Source organism: Drosophila serrata, unplaced genomic scaffold, assembly GCF_035046125.1.
Source record: "Drosophila serrata isolate PLE 108 unplaced genomic scaffold, ASM3504612v1 contig_376, whole genome shotgun sequence".
Classification (NCBI taxonomy): Eukaryota; Metazoa; Arthropoda; class Insecta; order Diptera; family Drosophilidae; genus Drosophila; species Drosophila serrata.
Genome location: NW_028257274.1, coordinates 1,680,671 through 1,701,420, shown reverse-complemented (window position 1 = coordinate 1,701,420; position 20,750 = coordinate 1,680,671). Strand labels below are relative to the sequence as shown.

Here is a 20,750-nt window from a genome sequence, read left to right as displayed (position 1 = left end):
TTCTAAAAGCATTCCAACGATCGATCTTCCACCAAAGCTTAAATGTAACTGTGAAGCCCAAATTAACTTTTGTCTTGTTTTGTTCCCAAAAAATATTTTGTGTTTTTTGTAAAATTAAATTAATTCTCTAACCATGGAGCAGACCCGAGTTGTGGTGGTATTGAGCAACACCGAATCCTCTCAAGAATCGGTTAAGCCAGCGGGGAACACCTTCTCGGAATCAGTTGTAGCAGGACGGGCACAGCAGCAGCAGCAGCAGCCTCCGGCTTCTGATACCTTTCAATATGGCGGGGAGGTGAGCATTCTAGACGATCGCACCTTGCGGCTTCTCTACTGCCAGAACGCCTCCAAGCCTCACCTGCTCCTGGCCCAGAAGTTCCGCTTCGATGTGTTGACCACTCAGGAGTGCGGCGATGAGATTCCCGCCCTGCTTCACTGCCTCTTTGTGGAGCGACGCGATGGCTTTGCTATGCACCTGCGGGTGGAGCGGGAGTGCCACTTGATGTTCCTGCTGGACACACTGGTCATCCAGGTGAACGGGAAGCTGCAACGTGAGGGAATGGAACTAGAACGAGGCATTGTTCGATTCCGCAAGCTGCAGGAGGAGGATCGGCGTGGTAATACAGGGAACAGCATGCAGACGCAGAGCGCCTTCAGCGACACCCATGGCCTGATGCTCTGGCTGATGAATCAGTACCGCATGCGGGCAGATCTTAGTACTGGAGTCGGTCACGATGCCCTGGAGGTGGAGTACTTGGTGGCGCACAAGGAGACGGGCATTCAGTTCAGCGTTCGTCTCTTTGTGCTGCTGGTGGCCTTTGAGGAGCTCAGTGTGAGCTCTTTGTGTGGCCTGCGATGCTACTTCAGCGATGATCTGATCACATCCTCGCTGGTGGGCACCGAACTCATATCCTTCATGCAATATGCCACCAATCAGAGCCGCAGCAAGCCCCTATATATGCTTATTTTGTTCCATGTGACGACCAGTGGTTCCCAGGTGAATGCCAGGAATGCACAGCTGCTCGTCCTGGCCCATCTGGCCAGTCAGCAGCATTCCCCTCAGCTGGATACCATGGTGAGTGGTTTAATTTGACTGTCTTATGAGGATAATAATCATCATTTTGCTTGCCAGCAGTCAGCCAGCAGTTCGTTCGCCCAACTGAATCAGTTTGAGAACTGCCAGAAGGAGATCAGTGATCGATTCAAGCAGGTTCATGGCTCTCTGATGCAGTACGTCCAGCAGGCGGAGCAACTGAAGCACTATCGCCAACGGTTCGATGAGCAACTGGCCCAGTTCGAGGAGCTGCTTAAGCAGATAGCCAACACTGAGTTTGGTCACATGTTGCAGGCCTCGCAGGCCAATCTCCAGAAGCTAAACAATCTGTTGGAAAAGAATACCTAAGAGTGATAAGTTTTAAGTTTTATATGATGTTGTCCATGTGCTCTTTTGTCTTATTAAAATAGGTTGAACCTTAACTCTTAACCCCTTAAATCTCCACATAGCTGTATACTTGTTTAGGGTTTTGAAAAAACAGTCTAAATTCAAAATAGCATATTTTAAGACTATCCAAATTTAAGTTTCAAAAAATTAATCTCTCACAGAGAAAAGTAAAGGATTTCCCGGACCATGAACAGCAACTCGCTCACCAAGAGGCACCATCGTGTAATGGTGGCCCTTACGGATCCCAAGCGTCGAAGTTACTCGGAAGAGCCTTGCCTAGACGAAGAGATAAAGTTGTTGGACAAAAAAGCGATGCTGTTGAGGATTCCAAATGCCTTGGGAAAGCCGGGTCCTTTAATGAAATCTCCTCGCTATTACCGTCATATGGAATTCGATGCAATTGGCTATGACTTTGAGACTCATATACGGTCAGAATTAACGGACCTAATGTCCCAGATGTTTCGGTATCATCGTCATGGCAGTCTGCTGCGATTCCCAGCTCAAAGAAACTTGAATCCAAGCTTGCTAACCCGCCTGCTCGTCACAGAGGTCGAGAAACTGATGGTGGATCTGCGTCTCCGTTTGAAATCCATCAATGTGGACTACTTCGATGTGAGGAAGTTCGACATGATTAATCTGCTTTTGGACCCTAAAGCCACTCGGAATCATCGACGCGACCTAATGTGTGGAAAGAGTTTCTACAGCACCAAGGATCTTTATCAGTGGCTGGTGAATGACTTGACCACGCTAAGAGGACGCGGCATTGGCGATGATTACCTGGACTTTGAGTTTGTTTACCGCGACACCCAGCCCAGGCAGCACAAGATTCGCCTGTCGGTTTTCCATATTTTCAACAGCGAGGACCGATCCGACTTGGCCGAGTTTTTGAAGAGTGTGCCCCATGGCAGGCAATGTGGGGTTTCGAGCACTCTGCTCAACGATTGCCTGAAGGAGTCCTTTGACTTAAAGAGTCCCACTCCAGCGCTCATGATGTTCGAACTGCCAATGGTCCCAGAACTCTGTGATTATCGTCGCAAGGTCCTGAAGCTGGCTGATATGGCCTATAGTTCCCTGGAGAAGGGTCGACAATTAACAGCTAAAATCGAGATGAGATACTCATCGCAATTGTCCATAAGTGTGAGTAGAGAGAATCGTCACAACACCAGCCGTTGCTCCCTGAGATCGGTGCCCCATATTCCGATGACTCATTGGCGACGTACCGCCAAGTTTTCGGATGAGGACTACAATGGCCTGGCCGCCTGGTACAAGAGGATAGATGCCAAGTTTACGCAGCTCAAGCTGGGCATGGAGCAGCACTTTGTTAATTTGTTTAAAAGGAAAGCTTTGGACCTTCGTCGAGAGTTGACATGTATTAATCAGGATCTGGGTTTGACGAGAGACGAAAGCGGTGGCGACGCGTCACGATTGCCGAATAACCCAGGTGCTCAAGATCCAAGTGAGGAAATATATAATGAATTGCAAAGGGAATTCAAGTCACTAGAACAAGATGCAGAGAGATCTGCCTATGCATCCACTTTGAAGGTCTACATTAGTACCAAGAAGTACGAGTTGTCCGAGGCGGAGAAGACCCTCAAACAGAGGGAAATTGAGAACCTAAGAATCCGTTTGGTTCAATATATAAGTAGTTAATCCGTTGGATTAATCCATTTTCGAGGAATAGAAGTTTTTCCAGATGTCACTGTCTGTCGCCCCCGTCAAGTGACGCCTGGAAAAACTCCTTTTCCTTGGAGAGAAACATAAGAGGAAACCCATTTAATTGTCAATTTACTTTACTTGATCGGTCTTGTTTTTTTGTTTTCCAGAAAGACAGAGGTTTCGTATTGGGTATACATATATAATATATAATATACATTTATAAATACAATATTATTGTCAACAATATGTTTCATAGTAGTTTAAACAGATTCCCCAGCTGCGGCTCCATATTACGTTGTGTGTATGTGTAACAGTTAAATAGTTGAATGCTAATTAGGCAATAATATTCTTTTTATATGAATAACACTTGGTTGTCAAACACTCAAAGCAACAACAACTAATGAATGTTGAAATCAATGCTAGATCAATTCGATCCGTATTCGTAATTAGACAACAATTTCCATTTAGAGTTATTTTCATTAATTATTAATATGTATGTTGGCAATGTTCCTGTTTCGTCTCTCGTTTAACTACAAACTTGAAATCGTTTCTCTTGTTGGATATGTGCATTAGGCGATGGTTTTGGGGGTTTTAGTTGGGGATTTGTACGAGTGGCAGTTGTCACAGGAAGTACTCTCTCTCTATCTCTGGTGCACAAATGAAACCTCACTGAGCGAACTAAGCATTAACTTAAACCAAAAATGATGATATAAAATTGCAGTTCTACTAAAGCTAGTCTTAAGAAAATCAATGAAAAATCGGCTGTGTTTTAAAATATTTGTAATATTTAAGTATTATTCTTAGTAGCTCTGTAGAACGTGCCTTTGAGTATGTGCAAGCGTTTGAAGCTGCGCCTAGAGCCTGGTTTCTAAAATGCAAATAGTCTGAAATGCTTTCAAAATGTATAAACCTTTAAAACTAGTTTGGAATTTAAGAAACAAATTAAAATTACACTTTTTCATGTGGGGGGTTTTGAGAATACTCCAAAATCGTAAAAGACTCGTTCAGCTCTCTCTCTTTTAAAAAAGAAACTAAATTAACCAGCAGCTCTGGACAACATATTTCCTTGTAATTTCCATTCGTTTCACAGTCTTTGCATTGAGTCCGGGTCCAGAGCTGCCAGCTAATTGGGCTTCAATCTGTGTGTGTAAACCTACTGGACACCTGGGCCTTGTTTCAACTTAGGACATATACATGTGTATATAAAAATATATATATTGTAGTATATATTTTCTTGATTCGTATTCGTGTGTGTTTTCATTGGTTACACAAAAGCGCTTTACTTTGTCTATATAATGCATGATGCAGAGTTAAATGTGTGTGGCTTATAAATGCTTTCCCTCTGCTGTCTTGGCTAACTTGAAATCTCGAAATATTCGCCGGCCGAAGAACATTCGTTACTTTTTTACACCTGAGCTGGTTTCTTCTGCTTGCCGAGTACCATGAGCAGTTTTTGTAGGAGATGTGTGAGGCTTACTGGAAGGTAAAGAAATTCTAATATTAGTTATCAATTTAAAAGAGCAATATATAAATAATTATGATCTACAATTTAGCTAGTTAGAAGTGCAAAGAAAACTCTTGAGGGTGCAAAATATTTTTGGTCGTTAGTTAGTATGTTAAATTTAGGAATTAATCAATCTAAAAGAAAGTTGTTAGTGCTGAGGCAGGCAATCTGTGTGGATGTGGACGAGAGTCGAGTGTTAAATCAAAGTAAAACTAGGATAAATAGCAAACTAAAAACCTTTGACGCCGCTTTGGGACGCACAACCATCATCAGTTTCTGTAGGGCTTGTGTCAGTCCGCCTAGAATATCGAAAACACGTTTTTTGGGTAGGAGTTCACAGCGTAAATCAGTGAGAGAAATCAATAGAAACAAGCAGCTTCTGGCTTCTGGTGGAGTTTGGGTCAACCAGGACTCGTCATCACAACTTACCCATGCACTTCTGGAACCAGATGGGTTTGTTCTTCCAGGCAATAAACACCAAATACACGGGAATGCTGGACAGAATCATCAGGATGCCATAGCCAGTCTCCACAGGACTAGCATACATGGGCACCACGGTCACAAACATGGTGGCAATCAGGTAGACAATGGGGAAGACCATGGGGACTCGGATGGGACGAGGTAGATTGGGTTGAGCCCATCGCAGCCAGGGCAGGCACAGGACAGCAACACCAATGCTCAACTAAAGTGAGAAATTATAGGTTATAGATATAGTAAATCAATTTTCCCCTTGCTAACTCACCCAAGTGGCAAAGCCCACATAGTTAATCAAGGCAAAGATATCAGACACTGTCAGGTACAACATGGAAAGCAAAGCCATGGCCAGGACAGCGGGCGTAGGTGTGAATCGTTGGATCTGGATCATGGTGAGGATCTCTGGCATCTGACCCTCATTGGCACCGGCATAGAAGAGACGAGAAGAGGTCAGCAAAATGCCATTCACAGCACCAAAGGTAGACAAGGCCACAAAAACTGAGAAACAAGAAGAAAGTTTAAATAACATTTCTTTAATTTAAATCCACGGGAAATCCCACCTGGAATGGTCCAAGCCAACATCCCAAAGGCCCTTTCCGCATAGGTCACTGCCACAGCCGAGGAGCCCAGGACCTCATCCGGCGACAGGATGGTGTAGAAGGAGACATTTGCCATGACATAGACAACGGTGACCAGGGTGCAACTGATGGCAATGGCACGGGGCAGATTCTTGACGGGATCCTTCAGCTCCTCAATGATAAAGTTCAAGTAATTCCTGTCAACGGCAGAGCAAATAAATCCAATTACTTAGTGTCCTTGTCCCGCCCGAAGGAACCCCATCTAAGCCGCTTACCAGCCATTGTAGGCGAAGAGTCCCGAGTAGAAGGACAGGGCCAGGGATGTGACTTTGGTGTCCGTATTCTCGAATGTAAAGTACTGGACATTGCCCAGATATAGTTGGTACATGCCAGTGGCAATGATGATAAACAGGGCCAACAGCTAAACAGGGGAAGAGAGAAAAGGCTACTGATGAGTTCTGGCCCAAAGGGGAAATCCAATCTAGAACGACTTACTTTGGCGTATGTGAAGATATCCTGCACAGCGGTGGCCCATTTAACGTCCCAGCAGTTGATCAGAGTTAAGACGACTGGAAAATGAAATGAAAATACATATATTATGGGCTAAGAAGACCGCTTAACCCACATTTGGAGCCGGTGCCCATCACGACTTTAAAGTCACGCCAAAGATATAAGTCCGCAGATGCGAACGACCCATGTGGGTGATGTAATAACGCGAGGTTTTACATGTGACAATGTGACAACTAGTTATTTATTGCTTCGACTGTTGTCTCAGGCAAACGCACTTGATTCCGCACAATTAAATCACTATTAAATAAGTAATGGGGGGAATCGCCATCTGGCACTATCAACAAGTTGGTTTAGGCAATGTGGAAAAATAAAACGATAATCGGAAAATGATTTTCCTACGATTATTTCAGCACTCTTCTCGAGTTCGGCTTAAGGTTCATTAAACTGAAGGCTTTTTATTATCGCCATGTCAAGTGAAATTATATTTTTATAAAGTCAATACACAGCACAATCGTGAAATGGTTTTTAATGACTGCTTTTTTGGCAGAAACTCAAAGATTTAATTGTTTAAACAGAGGTTTAACTTTATTTTTGTATATACCATAAAAATGTCTGGTTTAGGGAGTATATCGAAGGTATATATATAAAAATAAAAATTTCATCCACTATATATATATCCCTTAAGCAGTTCAATCTGTATTTATTACCGATCTGAAACAAAAACAAACCACTGTTGTCCGCCTCCCCTGCGAACCATTATTCTGGCACACTGACTGATAAGCCTTAATATGGCAAACTCTTTCAACATGTTTATTTACTCTATACTCAGGGGATGCATTTAAATTGTGTGTCTAATCTATAGGTCAAGTACGCGGAGTGCATTGATAGCAGCCCCAGGCCCCCTTCCCTGTACAACCGAGGTTCTTCCGCCCAACAATAACAATAATGTAATACTTACGGATACAGCAGACGGCGAGGAGACGGGCCGAGTCCTCCGGTGGTGCGCATTCCGGGAAAAAGGGTTTCAGGACATAGGTACTAAAAGTTAAAGCCACAATGGCCTGGGAGCAGGGACGCACAATCATGCACTCAATCCAGAGACGGATGAAGGCCATAAAAGGTCCGAAGGTCTCCATGATGTAAGCATAGTCAGCACCTGACTTGGTGATCATTGTTCCTAACTCTGCATAGCAATAAGCGCCAACCTAGAATGAATACAATGAGTATTATTAAAGAACAAGGTCTTTGTAGATTTTTGGCTAAACTCCCCATAGAAAGTGTAAAATTTATAAAACAAAATATAGTCAACTCAACAAAAACATTAGAGCAAAGCAAGGTATCTTCATAAAACAACATCGTAAATTAAGTTTTAATAATATTTTAAAGTCAAATCAGAAGTCTGTAGCTGTTCTTTTCTCAAGAGCAGGCCATGTCCTCGGTTTTAAAATGTTTTGGGGAGTGTGAGGACGCAATCATTGTCATCTGTCAGTGGCAATGCGGCGTATACGCAATTTTTATTGAACCGTGGGCGAAGTGAAGCCGCAGAGCGTGCCTTTGACAAGGGCTTGTCATGTTCATGGCTGGGTGACATGAATTGGGTGCTGGAATTTCAATAATTTCATTAAGCGACCCAGTGGCACCCTACCAGCATTCGTAATTGAGCAGGAGAGTCCTGCTCCATGCTTCACCCACTCACTTCACTTCTCCTTTCTGCCAGCTGTGCCCCACAGCAGGTTATTTACACCTGGAGCAGCTCTATCAACAGGTGTCTGGGTCGTAGTTCCATTTGCATACCAGGCCATCAATATTTATGAGCTGCTCACGTTGCCCCACTAATCGAATCAACGGAGCAGAGACACTCCCTCCACTCACCATTGAGAAGAGTCCGGAAATGACCCAAACGATGAGGGCCAGGTTAACACTGCCCGTGTACATCAGCACACCGGTGGGCGAGACGAAGATACCGGATCCTATGATGGAGCCCACGATGACGGTGCAGCCATTGAGCAGGCTCATCTTGGCCTTTAGGGTGACCTCTCCTCCTCCGCCATCGCCACCGTCGCCGCCATCTCCATTGGTCAACTTCGTGGATGCATCTCCATTGCCATTCACTATCGAGCTCTTCCGGGAGGAATTTTTACGATTCAACGACTCTGTTTCCATGCTGTCAGCACTATGGCTTGGTCTTTAAAAAGTAACCTTTAAAAAATAAAGGATAGAGAGTTAATTGGTATTAGATACAGTGAAAAGTCTAGGCATATCAGTAATATAAACTATAATAGCTTAACAGGGTTATTAATCCAGTTTTATTTTTATTAATTAAACAGCTTTAACGAACAGATACTTACAAATATGATAATTCTTAACTTTAAATAATTTGTTTTGCAGTTTGTTTTTATATTTATATAACCATATACCAAGAGAAATGTATTAAACTTCATATAATAATCTTAAAAGTATCTTCTTCATAAATGTAATTTCTTTTAACGAAAATCAATTCCTAAGATACTGTTTATATTTTTCTCTACACATAGATTTACTATTTATCTCTCCCATCGATTAATTATCGTATACTATATGCCTTTATAGACCCATAAATAGCCAGTGTTTAGTTTCTTTTAACATCTAATTTTAGCCAATAATTTTTGCCTAGTACATTATTTAGAGGAACCATGTAGAGGGAAAAGTATTTTTCCTGAATTCATATACCTTTTAGTTAATGAACTCGCTTTTTATAATGATTCTAATTATTCAGCCGGTGACGGATGGACTTTTTCTGTCATTGGCTTTGAGAAATGGCGTGCTAATTGCGAGCTCTTAAAGGGTATAGGAAAAGCTAAATCAAGATGTACTATGAAATATTAAATTCAAGATTATGTGTTAATTTCTTGAGCAATGTTTGTCTGGGATTTATCAGTTGACTCAATTTAATATTTTACGTATGTACTTATATGTTGGCATGCCACTTCATAATCTCAGCTGTGAGAATTCGCGAGAAGGTTTGTGTTTCTTCTTTCCGATTCTTCTTTTTGTAATTTCATTTCTGATTGTATTTCTTTTTGGGGAGTGAAAGGTAATTAAAGGTCATTGCCTGAGAAAAAGTAACGAAATTTGCTCTACTTTTACTTTTACATTTATATATACCTTTGTTTTCGACACAAGCTTTTAAGGTATTAACTGCAGAGAGAGAAAATTCCTAAGAAAAGGTACTAAATTTACCATGATATCCTGGGAGTTAAGGGATTCAGTTTAATATGAGTTTAAAAAGATTGAGCTTAATTTTTTTGTAATAAATACTTGAGTCATTTCTGTCTGATATTTTTCTTAATATTCGAACGTGACTTGATTATCTTCAGCGAATGCTGATGAGGAAGCAATGCCTTTAAGATTAATATTAATATTAATATTTGGGATCGTGGTTCGTTAAACCCGAGCGACTTTTTTTTATTATCGGAACAAAAGTTTGACAGAGCCTGAAGATTGATTGGTAGACCTTTGAGGCACTGGCACGTGTGTGGGCCTATGAACCCAGAACAAAGCCGAGGAAGTGATTTCCGCCCACTTATGGGATTAGGTCACGCCACTTGTTTACTTTAGTATGACCAATAGCCAGTCCAGATGGCAGAAAGGGAAAAGGGGGCGGCGGCCACTTCCTCAAAGCGAAAGCTGGACCCACGCTCCGCATAAATTAGCATAAAATCAGAGGCGAGAATAACACAATATAAAAATGTGTGTGTGTTGTGTTATTGAATAACTGGTAGAATGGCACAAGCAAAACAAAACAGGTGAACAAACTAATGAACATTAGATCTATAACACTGCCTCGACAACTAATTGGCCTAAACCGACGATGTTCTTGGCTTAACAGTTGGTCAGCCAAGCCGAACGGTCGAAAAGTTTAAATTACTCCAGATCTCTTGCCTGATGCAATGCGAATAAATTATGAATTGTAATAGGAAATCAGGGTATTTGGGGTATTCCAATTATTTAGTGCGGAATTCCTGAGAAATACGAGCGGGAAATACTACCACTAAATTGCATCTGTGGAATTTACAATGCAACTGGGCTTGCATCATGGCTTAGTCACTCTCTGGAGGGGTCTTTTCGGATTTCTTTTTAAGCCAAAGTGTGAAAGGCAAACGCTATGGCATGTCATTAGTTCGATTCAAAGCAATTAGCTGATATATAATGGACTTTTACCTTATAATGGCAAAACATTCACCCATTTACTTGACCCAAATCAAGCCTATATGAAGATATACCACAACATTATTGATTCACTATCCAAAAATGATGTTCGTGTGCGCACCTGAAGCGTAAACACAACAGGAAAAAATATATACATCAACAAAGAACCGAAAAAATCCATTAATTTTGTTATAGTAAGCAGAAATGCTTTTATAAATCACTGTTGCCGAACTAAAAAGATGTGCTATCAATTTCGAGGCAAGTGCTAAATATATACATAGCTCTGGCTATCAACTAATTGAAGCTAATTATGGAAAAATTAGTTGATTTTTTGTGCTCAAAACATGATACATATATAATTTGCTAGGCCATCTAAGTAACAATTATAAGCACATATTGAAAATTATAGCAATTTACTCTCCAATTAAAAAGAAAGAAGATACAATGGTGAATTTACATAAATAAGAAAGTCTCTTTGAACTCTTCGTTAGCCTGAGAAAGGTATTAATTAAAGGCTGTGATTTTATAAACAATAAATACAGTCGAATTGTTATTTACTCAAAAATTCTGTTAGTTGAACTTTAATTTTCAAAACAAGATTATTTTCCATTTACTGATTGCATTTTTACAAAACTACAAATTCTTATCAGAGCTTATTTTTTTCCAATTAAATTTATTCAAATCCTAATCAAAATAATAAAAAAAACCGGCTCGAGGCGCATGCCAAGCATCAACAGGTCCCAGTTATAATTTAAATATTTATTTCAAACAAGAATTAAACATTTTCTGTATATATGCACGCATTAATTGTTGTGGGCAGTTCTTGATAGCGTTTTTACGATTTGCCAAAATCGCCTCATGCATTTAAATTAAATTTTGTTGCTTTGCATCCCATTTTATTTACACCCTTTTTTTAATTTTTTCTGGTTTTTTGTATATTTTTGATCACAAACACAAGTGTTGCTCACGGTAGAGCAAACATATTATTTTATCTGCTTGAATGTTATGCTATTTGCCCAACGCCGAGTACTTAAGAGGAGATTAGGCTTGCTTTTGCTACCTGCTCAAGAGGTTCGAGCACTTTTCGCGCCGTGTGAAAGCCAAGAGAGAGGTCTCTAACTGCCAACTGCCTTTTAGCCAGCAAAAGTTCCGGCGGAGAACGTGAACGAGAACGACGAGTACACGGAATCGAGAACCGCTCGCTTTCAGCGGGAACAGCAGACTGACAACCACCGGCGGCGGTGGCTCCGCTCCGAGGCATCTTCGCGGCGGAAATCTGTGCCGGAGGTTGGTCGGGTTCGGTACTGGTCGACTGGTGGCTATCACCTACAGGCAATCAAGTTTGGGAAGTCTTAGTGTAAAGCATTTGCCTGGTTTTAACAAGCTTTTTTATGAGGCTTATGATTTTAGGATAGTTTATATTTTATAGATTGCATTCATGTAAATTACTCAATCTTTTAATATATATGTTTGTTTTGTCAGGTATCGATGAAGTGTGGATTAATAAAGTGTGACTTCTGCATAAAATAGATCTTTGAGAACCAGCAAGAACTGAAGACAAAACTGTAGTGGCATAATACCAATATTGTTAGCACTTTTGGTAGTATTATAAAATCAATCTTGCTGAAGTATTAAAGCTCATATTAAATTATTTTTTTAAAATAATTATCATTAATTATTATTATCACAAATTAATTATTAATTAATTATTATTATCACACAAAATAGTTTTGTGTTAACTCTAGATACTATTCTTGAAGTTTAATAACTGTTTCCAAAATTACGTATTAACAGGGAATACTGACCCAACTCCTAAGTAACTCCAACATCTAAGTAAAACTAAAAACTCTTGATTATAAATCCCATTTTAGTTTTAAAAAAAACTCCCCCAAGTTCGAGAGTTTTTGTTAAAGCCTAAAAAAAGCTCAAGATTGCGCTACTTCGAACCTGTTCGATGTTGGGCCGAGAGGCTCGCTTGTTTCTAACCGGCATTCTGAGCGTTTTTGAATTTGTAATTTATCCGAAACAAGTTTCTGATGCCGCGTTTGTTTGTTTGTTCCCGTGATCGTGGTCGATGTACGCGTACCTTTTGTTTTTTCGGTTACCAAAAAAGTGGTTCTCATTTCTTGTATGTTTGCCCCGAGAGCCGGAAAATGGTACACGCTGGCTTTTATCTAATAGATACAGATACCTGAGCGACACACGTGAACAAGCTCAAGAGCAAGACTAATTTAGTTGAAGGTTTTCTATGTGTTTGCACAAGTGTGGTAACAATCTCCGAGTAGTTAGGGTGTACCCTAAGGGTGTACCTTTCCTGGGAACTGGCGAGGGGCTCTTAAGATACAAAAGCATCTTTCGCGAGACCAATTGTATCTGAGTATCTGTGTGTGTCTTTCTGCGTTCACACGTAGGCTGACGACTGGCTTCGTTTAGACATGCAAATTAAATCCGAGATGATCTGATTTTCGCGCGCATATTCAAATCCCCATTCCTGCCCACTTGCCCCGATCTCTAATTGAATATATCCGCGCCGGGGACAAGCTGCATCCACACACTAATTCTTAAAAGACTTAATTCAAATCTGTCACCGCCAACTGAAGTACAATGGCGTCGCGTCAGTGATTCTCTGAGAATTCCCTGCAATTTCTTTGTGAAATCTATTTAAATAAAACTTGTATTATCCGATTATGTTTGACGCTTTTGAGCGTTACTTTACCTTAAAATTGGCTTCGGGCCATTCGAGTTTATTGACCAAAAAGAAACAAAGGCTGAGACACGAATCTGATTCCCAGTCCCTGATCTCGGTGTCGATATTTATTTTGATCTGTTCCGCAGCCGGTTTGGTTCCCAAACTGTTAAGTGGCCCATCATCGAGTTGCTTAATCTCCCCTTTATTAGTAATTTGTGTATATAAGCTTGAATTAACGACAATTGGCGACGTCACACAGCAGAGACCTGGGCCGGTTAGAAGGTACTGAGAAATCAGTATCCATATCTTGTCCGGATAATTGGATCTCCAGATTTGCGACCTCGTGAAGTGTGGCACTTTAAGAGCACCCAGAGTCGTTAGTCAATTGCTTGATTTTAATCTGATTTTGTACAAGGAACGAAAATAATTTTTTGAATTTAACATGATAAAATTATAACTTAAACATGTATCCAAACATTGGATGTATCTACATTCAGTTTACTTGTTTGAAGCTCAGCTTGGCATACTGAATAATTAATTAATTAATTGCTTCTCGGCACGTGCAACTTGCCATATTATTTTTAGAGAGTAAAATGCTAATCGCACTAATTATTTTCAATTTTACTCTGAAGATATATGTGTAAACAGCAGCTTTTTTCACTTGAATTTGTATACCTAATGCTTAATCTCTGACATTTGTTGACAAATGGCGGGTTCTCAGCCTAAGCGCTTCCATTAAATCGCACTTTTGCGATGCACCAATAAATTTCAGGCTCTCCTGTCAAGGCCACCTTTATTTCGGGGCCTTGAACTGGCACAAAAGTGAGAAAAAAAATAAATAAAACAGAGAGTGTGGTACTGATATTGCCGGCGTGTCAGGGACCAATAAGTTGAGAGGCTAAACACACCTTTGCTGGTAATAGGTGGGCCGCGTGGGTATTATGTTTCACATTAATTTAGAGATCGACTGTAAGCCCAGGTACTTAGCTGGCATTTCAAGTGGGAAAAGGAAATGTCACTTTTCTATATAAAACGACAACTGACCAAATCGCTGGCTGACATTGCATCAGACTCTGTCCAATATATAGTATATATATTAATATTAAAATCGAATGGTTTGGCTGATTAAGCACGAAAAGGGGCGCCAAAGTGTCTGGCAAAGCTTTTGGCAAGCTGATGAGTGGGTGGCATTGGGCAGCACAGCTTCACTTTTCATTGTGACGTCACTGATTGCCATTTGTGACGGGCAAAAACCAAAAATAACCTCACACAGGAGAAAATGTCACGGTTTCGGGGGCTCGGATATACTTACACACAAATTTCAATTGATTTTCTGTAACGGCTTAGGAACTTCCGTGAGTTTAAGCTCGCTGAGTTTTAAATACTTTGAAACATTTTTAGTATACTATTATTTCTTTAGAAATTAATTTATGCTTTATTTGATATAGCAGTTGAACTTTTTTCTGACTTAATGTATATAGTTTCACGTTGTTTGTTGGAAGGTTAAAGAAATGCGTGTAAGCCTCAAGACCCGTTTCGTTGTCGTGGCCACAGTTCGCGTTCTACTGACGGCGTGCTCGTGGTTACAGCATCCCAAGCATCATTCTCAGCAGCAGTAGAGAGATAGAGAAAGAGAGAGAGAGCAATTTGCAGATTCAAGCTTGGTATTCCCTCCACAAGCTCTCTGATAAGAGGAACCACGTTGCCTGAGAACCTTTCCTCCGAACAGCAAATTACACACTTGGCCACTCGCAACCCCTGGTTGTGTACGCTCAGGCATTCATCAAGGGTCTTTGGAGGTTGGTCATGGGCCTGGCCAGGCACTTATGCGTCTCGTCTCGGATTCCTCCTGCTTTGCTGCTTTTTTGTTCTTATATTCTGAATATATATTTTTTGCTTGCTTCGCCGCGACGGCGATTGAAATGCCTTTTGTTTGGTCGCGCATAAATTTTCGGCTTGGCACAATCAGCTTTGCGTTGTCGCTCTCCGGCACTCGGGTTTTATATTTGTTGTACCCAAGGTCAGACGAGTCCTTGTGCGCATGTCCTGGATGAGCTTTCGAGTGTTGTATCCTTGGCAGTGAGGCGTGGGATATTCAAAATGTCATTTTAAGGAAGCTTTACCTAAGCGGAGATTTTAGCTACAAAGGAAAGTGTAAAACGTTATTTGTTAACCAGAAATATGTACTTTAATTTTATAGTAATTTAAAATTAACATTAAAAACAAGACACAGATACAACTTTGTTTTGGTTTCATCTAAGAAAGTAATGAAAGTTTTAGATATATTCAAAATTCATATTCAAATATCTATTTTAGATTCATATATGTATAAAGATGTTTTATATATTCTTATATTAAAGTTTCTGGTTATTTGCATTATTTTAATTTGATTAATTAAATCCTTTCATTTTCATATGTTTATATCCTGAAGAGTATTATAGTTTTAGTCAGATGCTTGTAACGCTGTGAAGGAGTCATTTCCGACCCTATTAATCATATAAATTATTGATCAGCATGATCAGCCGAGTCGTTCTAATCATATCCGGTTGAAAAACATTGCGTATGCAGATTTATTAATTTAGTGAATACTAACATAGGAAAGCTGTCCAAATTGAAATAAAATTTAAAAAATTTCGACAAAATTGTTATATAAAGATATAGATAAATATGGATTCAATAAAAAAGTTAAGGATATATAAACTTCTGCTTTCCGAATTATATTTTTGATTGTTTATCTTTGTGTAAAATGTAAATCTAATATTTTACTTAACGTATTTATACATTTCACAGCGTAAGATACATTGTTTTTTGACAGATATCTAAGTCAATAGGTTTGAGACATAGTAAAAATATTTTATTATATAGTAAAAATGTATATAAATAAGTCGTCAGGTCTATCAATATATATTTTCAAAATCATTATACATCAAAGAAAAAATAAAAAAGAATTAATTTCATTAAACGACTAAAAGTGGAGTAAAGTTATTTATCTTCAGAGTGGCGCAGACTTTCTGCCATTTTTAAAACGTTCTGGACATGTACAAATATTGTGCGAGTATCCCGACAGATGTCGCTTTGGTTGATGTAAAAAAAATCGTAATGTAAAAGATACAATTTACCAGCAGATACAATTTATCGGCTATTAAGTAATGTAATATTAATTTTGTATTAAAATTAAATAAAGGAAAAATTTTTAAATTTTATATGTTAATTTCCGTTTATAATGCTATTTATAAATTCCAAACTTATCTTAAATAATAAATATAATCATATCATATTATCATATAAAACTATTTGTGAAAGATTTTTAAGAGAGGAACTGCAAAAGTATGAATAGAAAAATAGACATTTTTAACCCATTCACATCTGCAACAATTTTGTAAGTAACAATCGCATTAATCTGGTAAAATTCGGCACATGCCACATGGGAGGTATTTCCCATCCATAGGTGTTTCCTTACCCATCCCCACCTGTCCACCCCAGCAAGGTGTGTGTGTTCTTTGGTTGGTCGTTTGGTTGACAATAGCGAATACATATCGACGGGGTGTGTGAACCAATGCAATGTGTGTGTGTGTGTGTGAGAGTGTGTGTGTGCGGTGTGCGCCGGTAACTTTGATCCAGCTGCGAACTGTTCATGCGTGGAAGCTGCATTGTTGGGCGCTTAAAAGCGATTGCTGCAGTTATAAATGCACTTGCCACCGCGCCACACCCGGCGTATGTGTAATGTGCAACACGCATACGCACTGTTGCACTGCCATAAAAGCCCTCTCACGGCTCGCTGTCCCTGTGATGGTAGGTCTTTGCGTTCGCTTATTAGTTTGTTTTGCAGGAGGGCAGAATCAATCAATGGACAGCCGACAAAACACACCTGGCCCACCCGCCTTCATGGAATGCTATCACCGGCCATCATCAAACACGATTTGACGGCATCAAGGCTTCATTTGTGTGTGCCAGGACCGTTCTCGCCGGATGCCAAGCCGGCAGGATATGAACGGACTACTCCAAACAGGACAGAAAACGCATATTTTCCCACATGACAGTTTGTTTTCGCATCTATGTCCTGGCATCGTTCTTCCAACACCCTTTTGCCACCCCGTCTCTGCATTTTTTGTGCCGCTTTTGATCCTGACGTGACTGCGACAATTGTCGCTGGCACCTGCATCAGAGAGTGGTGATGCTGGAGGAACCGAAGATATATGCCACTATCTGGACGCTGCGACCGCTTTTTGTCATCTTTTGCGTTGGCGGCAAAGTTTCGCCCGACATTCCGCATGCAAATGCAAATTCAAAATGCTCCATTACATGGGAAAGAGAGACCTGGCCAGGGCGACAAAAAAACTTCATCTGCATTTGCTTATCGCTTTGTGCCCGACCGACCAAGCTACGAATTTTTGAATATTTCCCCTGCATGGTGATCAATGAAGTGCGCACTTTTTGCCGCCTCGGTGGGTAAAACAAGTTCTAAGCTACTTACAATGGATGGACACGAGTCCTGGATTTGTCTGAAGGAAGTGGTCTGTTTCGGAATACTGCCAATCGAGGCAAAAACCTATTTACCTTGACGATTCTGTCCCGTGTGAGCTGTGAGCCAGTTCAGTGATGCCTATAAAAGCTAGAAATAAGGAAGTAATGGGTAAATATTGGGAAAGTGAATGTAGGGATTTATTTTATTGATGTCTATCCAGCTTAAGGGACATGTAAGGAGGTGTTGGAGTTTTCTAACACAACTCTTTTATTTTGAAAGTCGGAATTGGTTTGATATATTTTCAAAGTTTATTATTTACCAATGTAATTCTGAGAGAAAATATTGGAATAATTGACAGAATTATTAATCCATTGTATATTATTTCAATTTCAGTTTTCTTGATAACTCGTCAAACCAACACCACTGGCACCTGGTCAAGAGTTTTTCACCTGCAAATTTATGCACTTTCTGACCCTCGGCTGCACATGAGACACGGAGACTCTGACTACAGAGCGAATGAAGTGCAAAGCTGCTTTTGATAGCCTTCCTTCCACTGGGCAGTCAGAAGGAGGCGCCAGGACTCGCCAGGAACTCGAAGAGTATTTATGCAAAGTGCTGCCAGATGTCGGCTTATGCTGATTTTCATGGACTGAAATCAATTTGAGGGGGAACCGAACAATTGACGAAGAAATCTCGCAAATGAACATTGGCTGGCGCACAATCAAAACTTTACTAATTACGAAAACTTGCCGAAAAATCTTCTTAATACAATAAGTGCGACAGTGCCCGAGCTCCTCTAGAGAGCTCAGCCATCCGACAAACAAAGAAACAGGCAAGTGAGAAATTAACTTGCGTTTTCAATTACCAAAGACTCGAAGGAGCCAGGACTAAAACCGAGCTGGCTGGCATCAAAGGATGTGGAGCAGACGCCGTCTGCTGACAAAGCGAAAATGCAAAGAGCAAAAGTACTTGAAGCATACAATATTGAGAGCGGAAAAACTCGAGGGAAATGGGAAATGGGTCTCTGAGCTAGGAGAGGCTACGGCACTTGTGTGTGAGATATTTTTTTATGAAAATGTCAGAGAGTGAAAAAGTTGTTAGAACTGGGAATTCCGCTTGGACTGTTATTATTTAGGCTCTGGTTGTTTTTAAAGATAGAGTAAATATCGGTAGGTACACCGGTACAACAATTTTCCCATTGGTTTCTTCATTGTTTTTTGCCATTCTCCAATACTTTTTCCATATTTGATCAGGACTTTTTTCAACATTCACCTTAACTTGCTCTTCATTTCGGTCCTTACTTATGTTGTTTACCTTCCTTTTTTGTTTTTTCTGCAGCAATTTGCATATCCATTTCTGAGTCCTTTTGCGGGATTTGCATATCCATCTGGCAGGCTCCTCTTGCTCCTGCCGCCTCCGTAATATCTTTCACTTCACCGAACAATTTATTCTTCTCTTTCAGTTTTAATTATCTGAAAGTTGTTTGATCTGTATCGGCAACATTTTGCATAGTTTTTACCACATCTGGATTAGTTTTTCCCCTTCCACCAGAAGAGTGGGGATTCCCCTTAGCGGTGGCACACTTTCTCCATACTCTTCGCGTTCTGGGAGCATTTTCCATTCGGCACAATCATTCACGTTTTTAATTTATTTAAAGTCGTGTGCGGGAATTGTCTCTCCGACTGACTGTCTGGCGACATCAAAAAGCCAGTCGCCATTTGACACTCGAGCCGCGAAAGGATAAAGTTTATAATTTCATAGACTTACCCGGCTCCTTGGGCGGCGTCTTGAATTTATGCGCTGAATTAATTATGCACGTACGGTCTTGGTCCCAGCACTGGCACTGGCACTGCCTCTGACTCGGCGGATTTCCAGCTCCCAAGACCGGAGCAGGAGCAGGAGCAGGAGCAGGAGCCTCTCCGCCGGAATCCCCGCTGTTTGTCTGGTTAGTTTGGCGGCGGCGTTGACGGCGCATTTAAAATAATTGCTCAACGCTGTCAGAGGCGAGAGTGGAAAAAGTGAAGCTCGCGATTCGTGAGAAAAGTTTGCATTACGCTCGCGGCATAAGCTTATAATGGATTTGTTGGCGGGTTTGTTGCGTTTTCCTCATCATTTTGTTGCTTTTTTTTTGTGTGTTTGCCACAGAGTTTGGCTTTCGAACTTGCGGATTGTGGCAAGAAATTAAGCGCCAGCTGAGAGGGAGCAGGGGGAATAACTAATTGGTTATGCCTGTGATGAGCTAATGTAAGTTATGGTGGGTTATAAGTGGGTGTCGTGGGCAGATAATAGTAGGGGAAAAGAAAGTGTTTTAAGAGGTGGAGGATGCTGGAAAATGTCCTGGAACTATCAGTTATCATATGTTGAATTTTAAAGCTTATATTGCCACAAATATTGCATTATATACCCCAGACATTTGCTGATTAAATAATACCCCTTGTTGGGCAATGATTTATATTTTAACTAGGCAGAGAATACATAGTTCATACTATCAAATTAATTAGTTAATTGATTTGGATGTGGCTGCAGTTGGTATATCTGCCGCACCATTAGCATCCCCGCCTTTCATCGGGAGCCATTGAACCCGGGAGCTGTCTCTCCCTGTCTGTTATTTCGGGAAAACTCCCATACCAGAGACCCACTCCACACCGAAATCCCCGGAAAATCCACGCTTGTACGCTGCCTGCCAGGCAGCCAGCCAGCCTGGCTGTCTCGGTTATTTACGCCAGCGGCGCAACGTTGAAAGCAAATTGATATCATGTGGATTTGGCTTTCACTTTGTGGAATCAATAGGCGAAATCCTTTGGCAGAGCCTGGCACAGACCGACTCTCAGCCACGACGCAGTTACCTCCCCTGCTCCCTTGTACATATTGCCACACTGCCACTCGAGCTAAGCCAAGGATAATGATTATGTTGCGCAACGACTCGACTCTGAGAATGGGGAAGGCTTTTGCATAGCGCACTCTGGGTTGACGGGGAAAGTCAAGGGAACGAGGGATTTTGTAATCGACAGACAATCGACGTGAACAACATAATGGATATCGAACGGGAAGCGGAGAAGTATCCGGAGTAGCCCACAGCCCCAAAAGCATACTTCAAGGCATTGCAACTAATTGGCTTTCCTTAAATGGCAGACAATGCGGGTCGGGTCCGAGGATCTCGAAGGAGAGCAGGAGGCCATCAACCGCAGGGGATTGGGCTACAGATTGAGCTGGGTTATGGCCACTCCTTCTCCTGTTTGTCTTCG

The 20,750-nt window shown here is 40.9% G+C and overlaps 3 protein-coding genes across 5 annotated transcripts; 2 read left to right on the top strand and 1 right to left on the bottom strand.

Annotated features, from left to right (window-relative positions):
- Nucleotides 1-18: 18 nt before the first annotated feature.
- On the top strand, nucleotides 19-1,492 carry LOC110190950 (uncharacterized). 2 transcript variants are annotated; one of them, XM_020961631.2, is made up of 2 exons: nucleotides 19-1,075; nucleotides 1,136-1,492. In XM_020961631.2, the coding sequence occupies exons 1-2, from the start codon at nucleotides 134-136 to the stop codon at nucleotides 1,400-1,402; spliced, it is 1,209 nt and encodes a 402-aa protein (XP_020817290.2). In that variant the 5' UTR covers nucleotides 19-133; the 3' UTR covers nucleotides 1,403-1,492. The 2 variants fall into 2 exon arrangements, with proteins under 2 accessions (XP_020817290.2, XP_020817289.2); XM_020961630.2 differs by having other exon boundaries at nucleotides 1,133-1,492.
- Nucleotides 1,438-3,343, top strand: LOC110190949 (uncharacterized). The gene has a single exon (XM_020961629.2). The coding sequence runs from the start codon at nucleotides 1,628-1,630 to the stop codon at nucleotides 3,089-3,091; it is 1,464 nt and encodes a 487-aa protein (XP_020817288.2). The 5' UTR covers nucleotides 1,438-1,627; the 3' UTR covers nucleotides 3,092-3,343.
- Nucleotides 3,214-14,632, bottom strand: LOC110190948 (Y+L amino acid transporter 2). Of its 2 annotated transcripts, XM_020961627.2 has the most exons (9): nucleotides 14,353-14,632; nucleotides 8,036-8,362; nucleotides 7,122-7,368; nucleotides 6,149-6,222; nucleotides 5,929-6,074; nucleotides 5,636-5,850; nucleotides 5,344-5,573; nucleotides 5,031-5,283; nucleotides 3,214-4,573 (listed from the first exon to the last, which is right to left on the bottom strand). In XM_020961627.2, exons 2-9 carry the CDS (start codon nucleotides 8,324-8,326, stop codon nucleotides 4,503-4,505), a joined length of 1,527 nt encoding a protein of 508 aa, XP_020817286.1. In that variant the 5' UTR covers nucleotides 8,327-8,362; nucleotides 14,353-14,632; the 3' UTR covers nucleotides 3,214-4,502. The 2 variants fall into 2 exon arrangements, with proteins under 2 accessions (XP_020817286.1, XP_086695800.1); XM_086839674.1 differs by lacking the exons at nucleotides 8,036-8,362; nucleotides 14,353-14,632 and adding an exon at nucleotides 4,839-4,900 and having other exon boundaries at nucleotides 6,149-7,368.
- Nucleotides 14,633-20,750: the final 6,118 nt, after the last annotated feature.

Coding starts and splice junctions, on each gene's coding strand:
- LOC110190950 (XM_020961630.2), top strand. CDS start 134: ATGGAGCAGACCCGAGTTGTGGTGGTATTGAGCAACACCGAATCCTCT. Junction 1,076..1,132: donor CCCCTCAGCTGGATACCATG/GTGAGTGGTTTA, acceptor TTTGCTTGCCAG/CAGTCAGCCAGCAGTTCGTT.
- LOC110190949 (XM_020961629.2), top strand. CDS start 1,628: ATGAACAGCAACTCGCTCACCAAGAGGCACCATCGTGTAATGGTGGCC.
- LOC110190948 (XM_020961627.2), bottom strand. CDS start 8,326: ATGGAAACAGAGTCGTTGAATCGTAAAAATTCCTCCCGGAAGAGCTCG. Junction 6,223..7,121: donor CCTCGCCGTCTGCTGTATCC/GTAAGTATTACA, acceptor TTCATTTTCCAG/TCGTCTTAACTCTGATCAAC. Junction 5,574..5,635: donor GTTGGCTTGGACCATTCCAG/GTGGGATTTCCC, acceptor CTTGTTTCTCAG/TTTTTGTGGCCTTGTCTACC.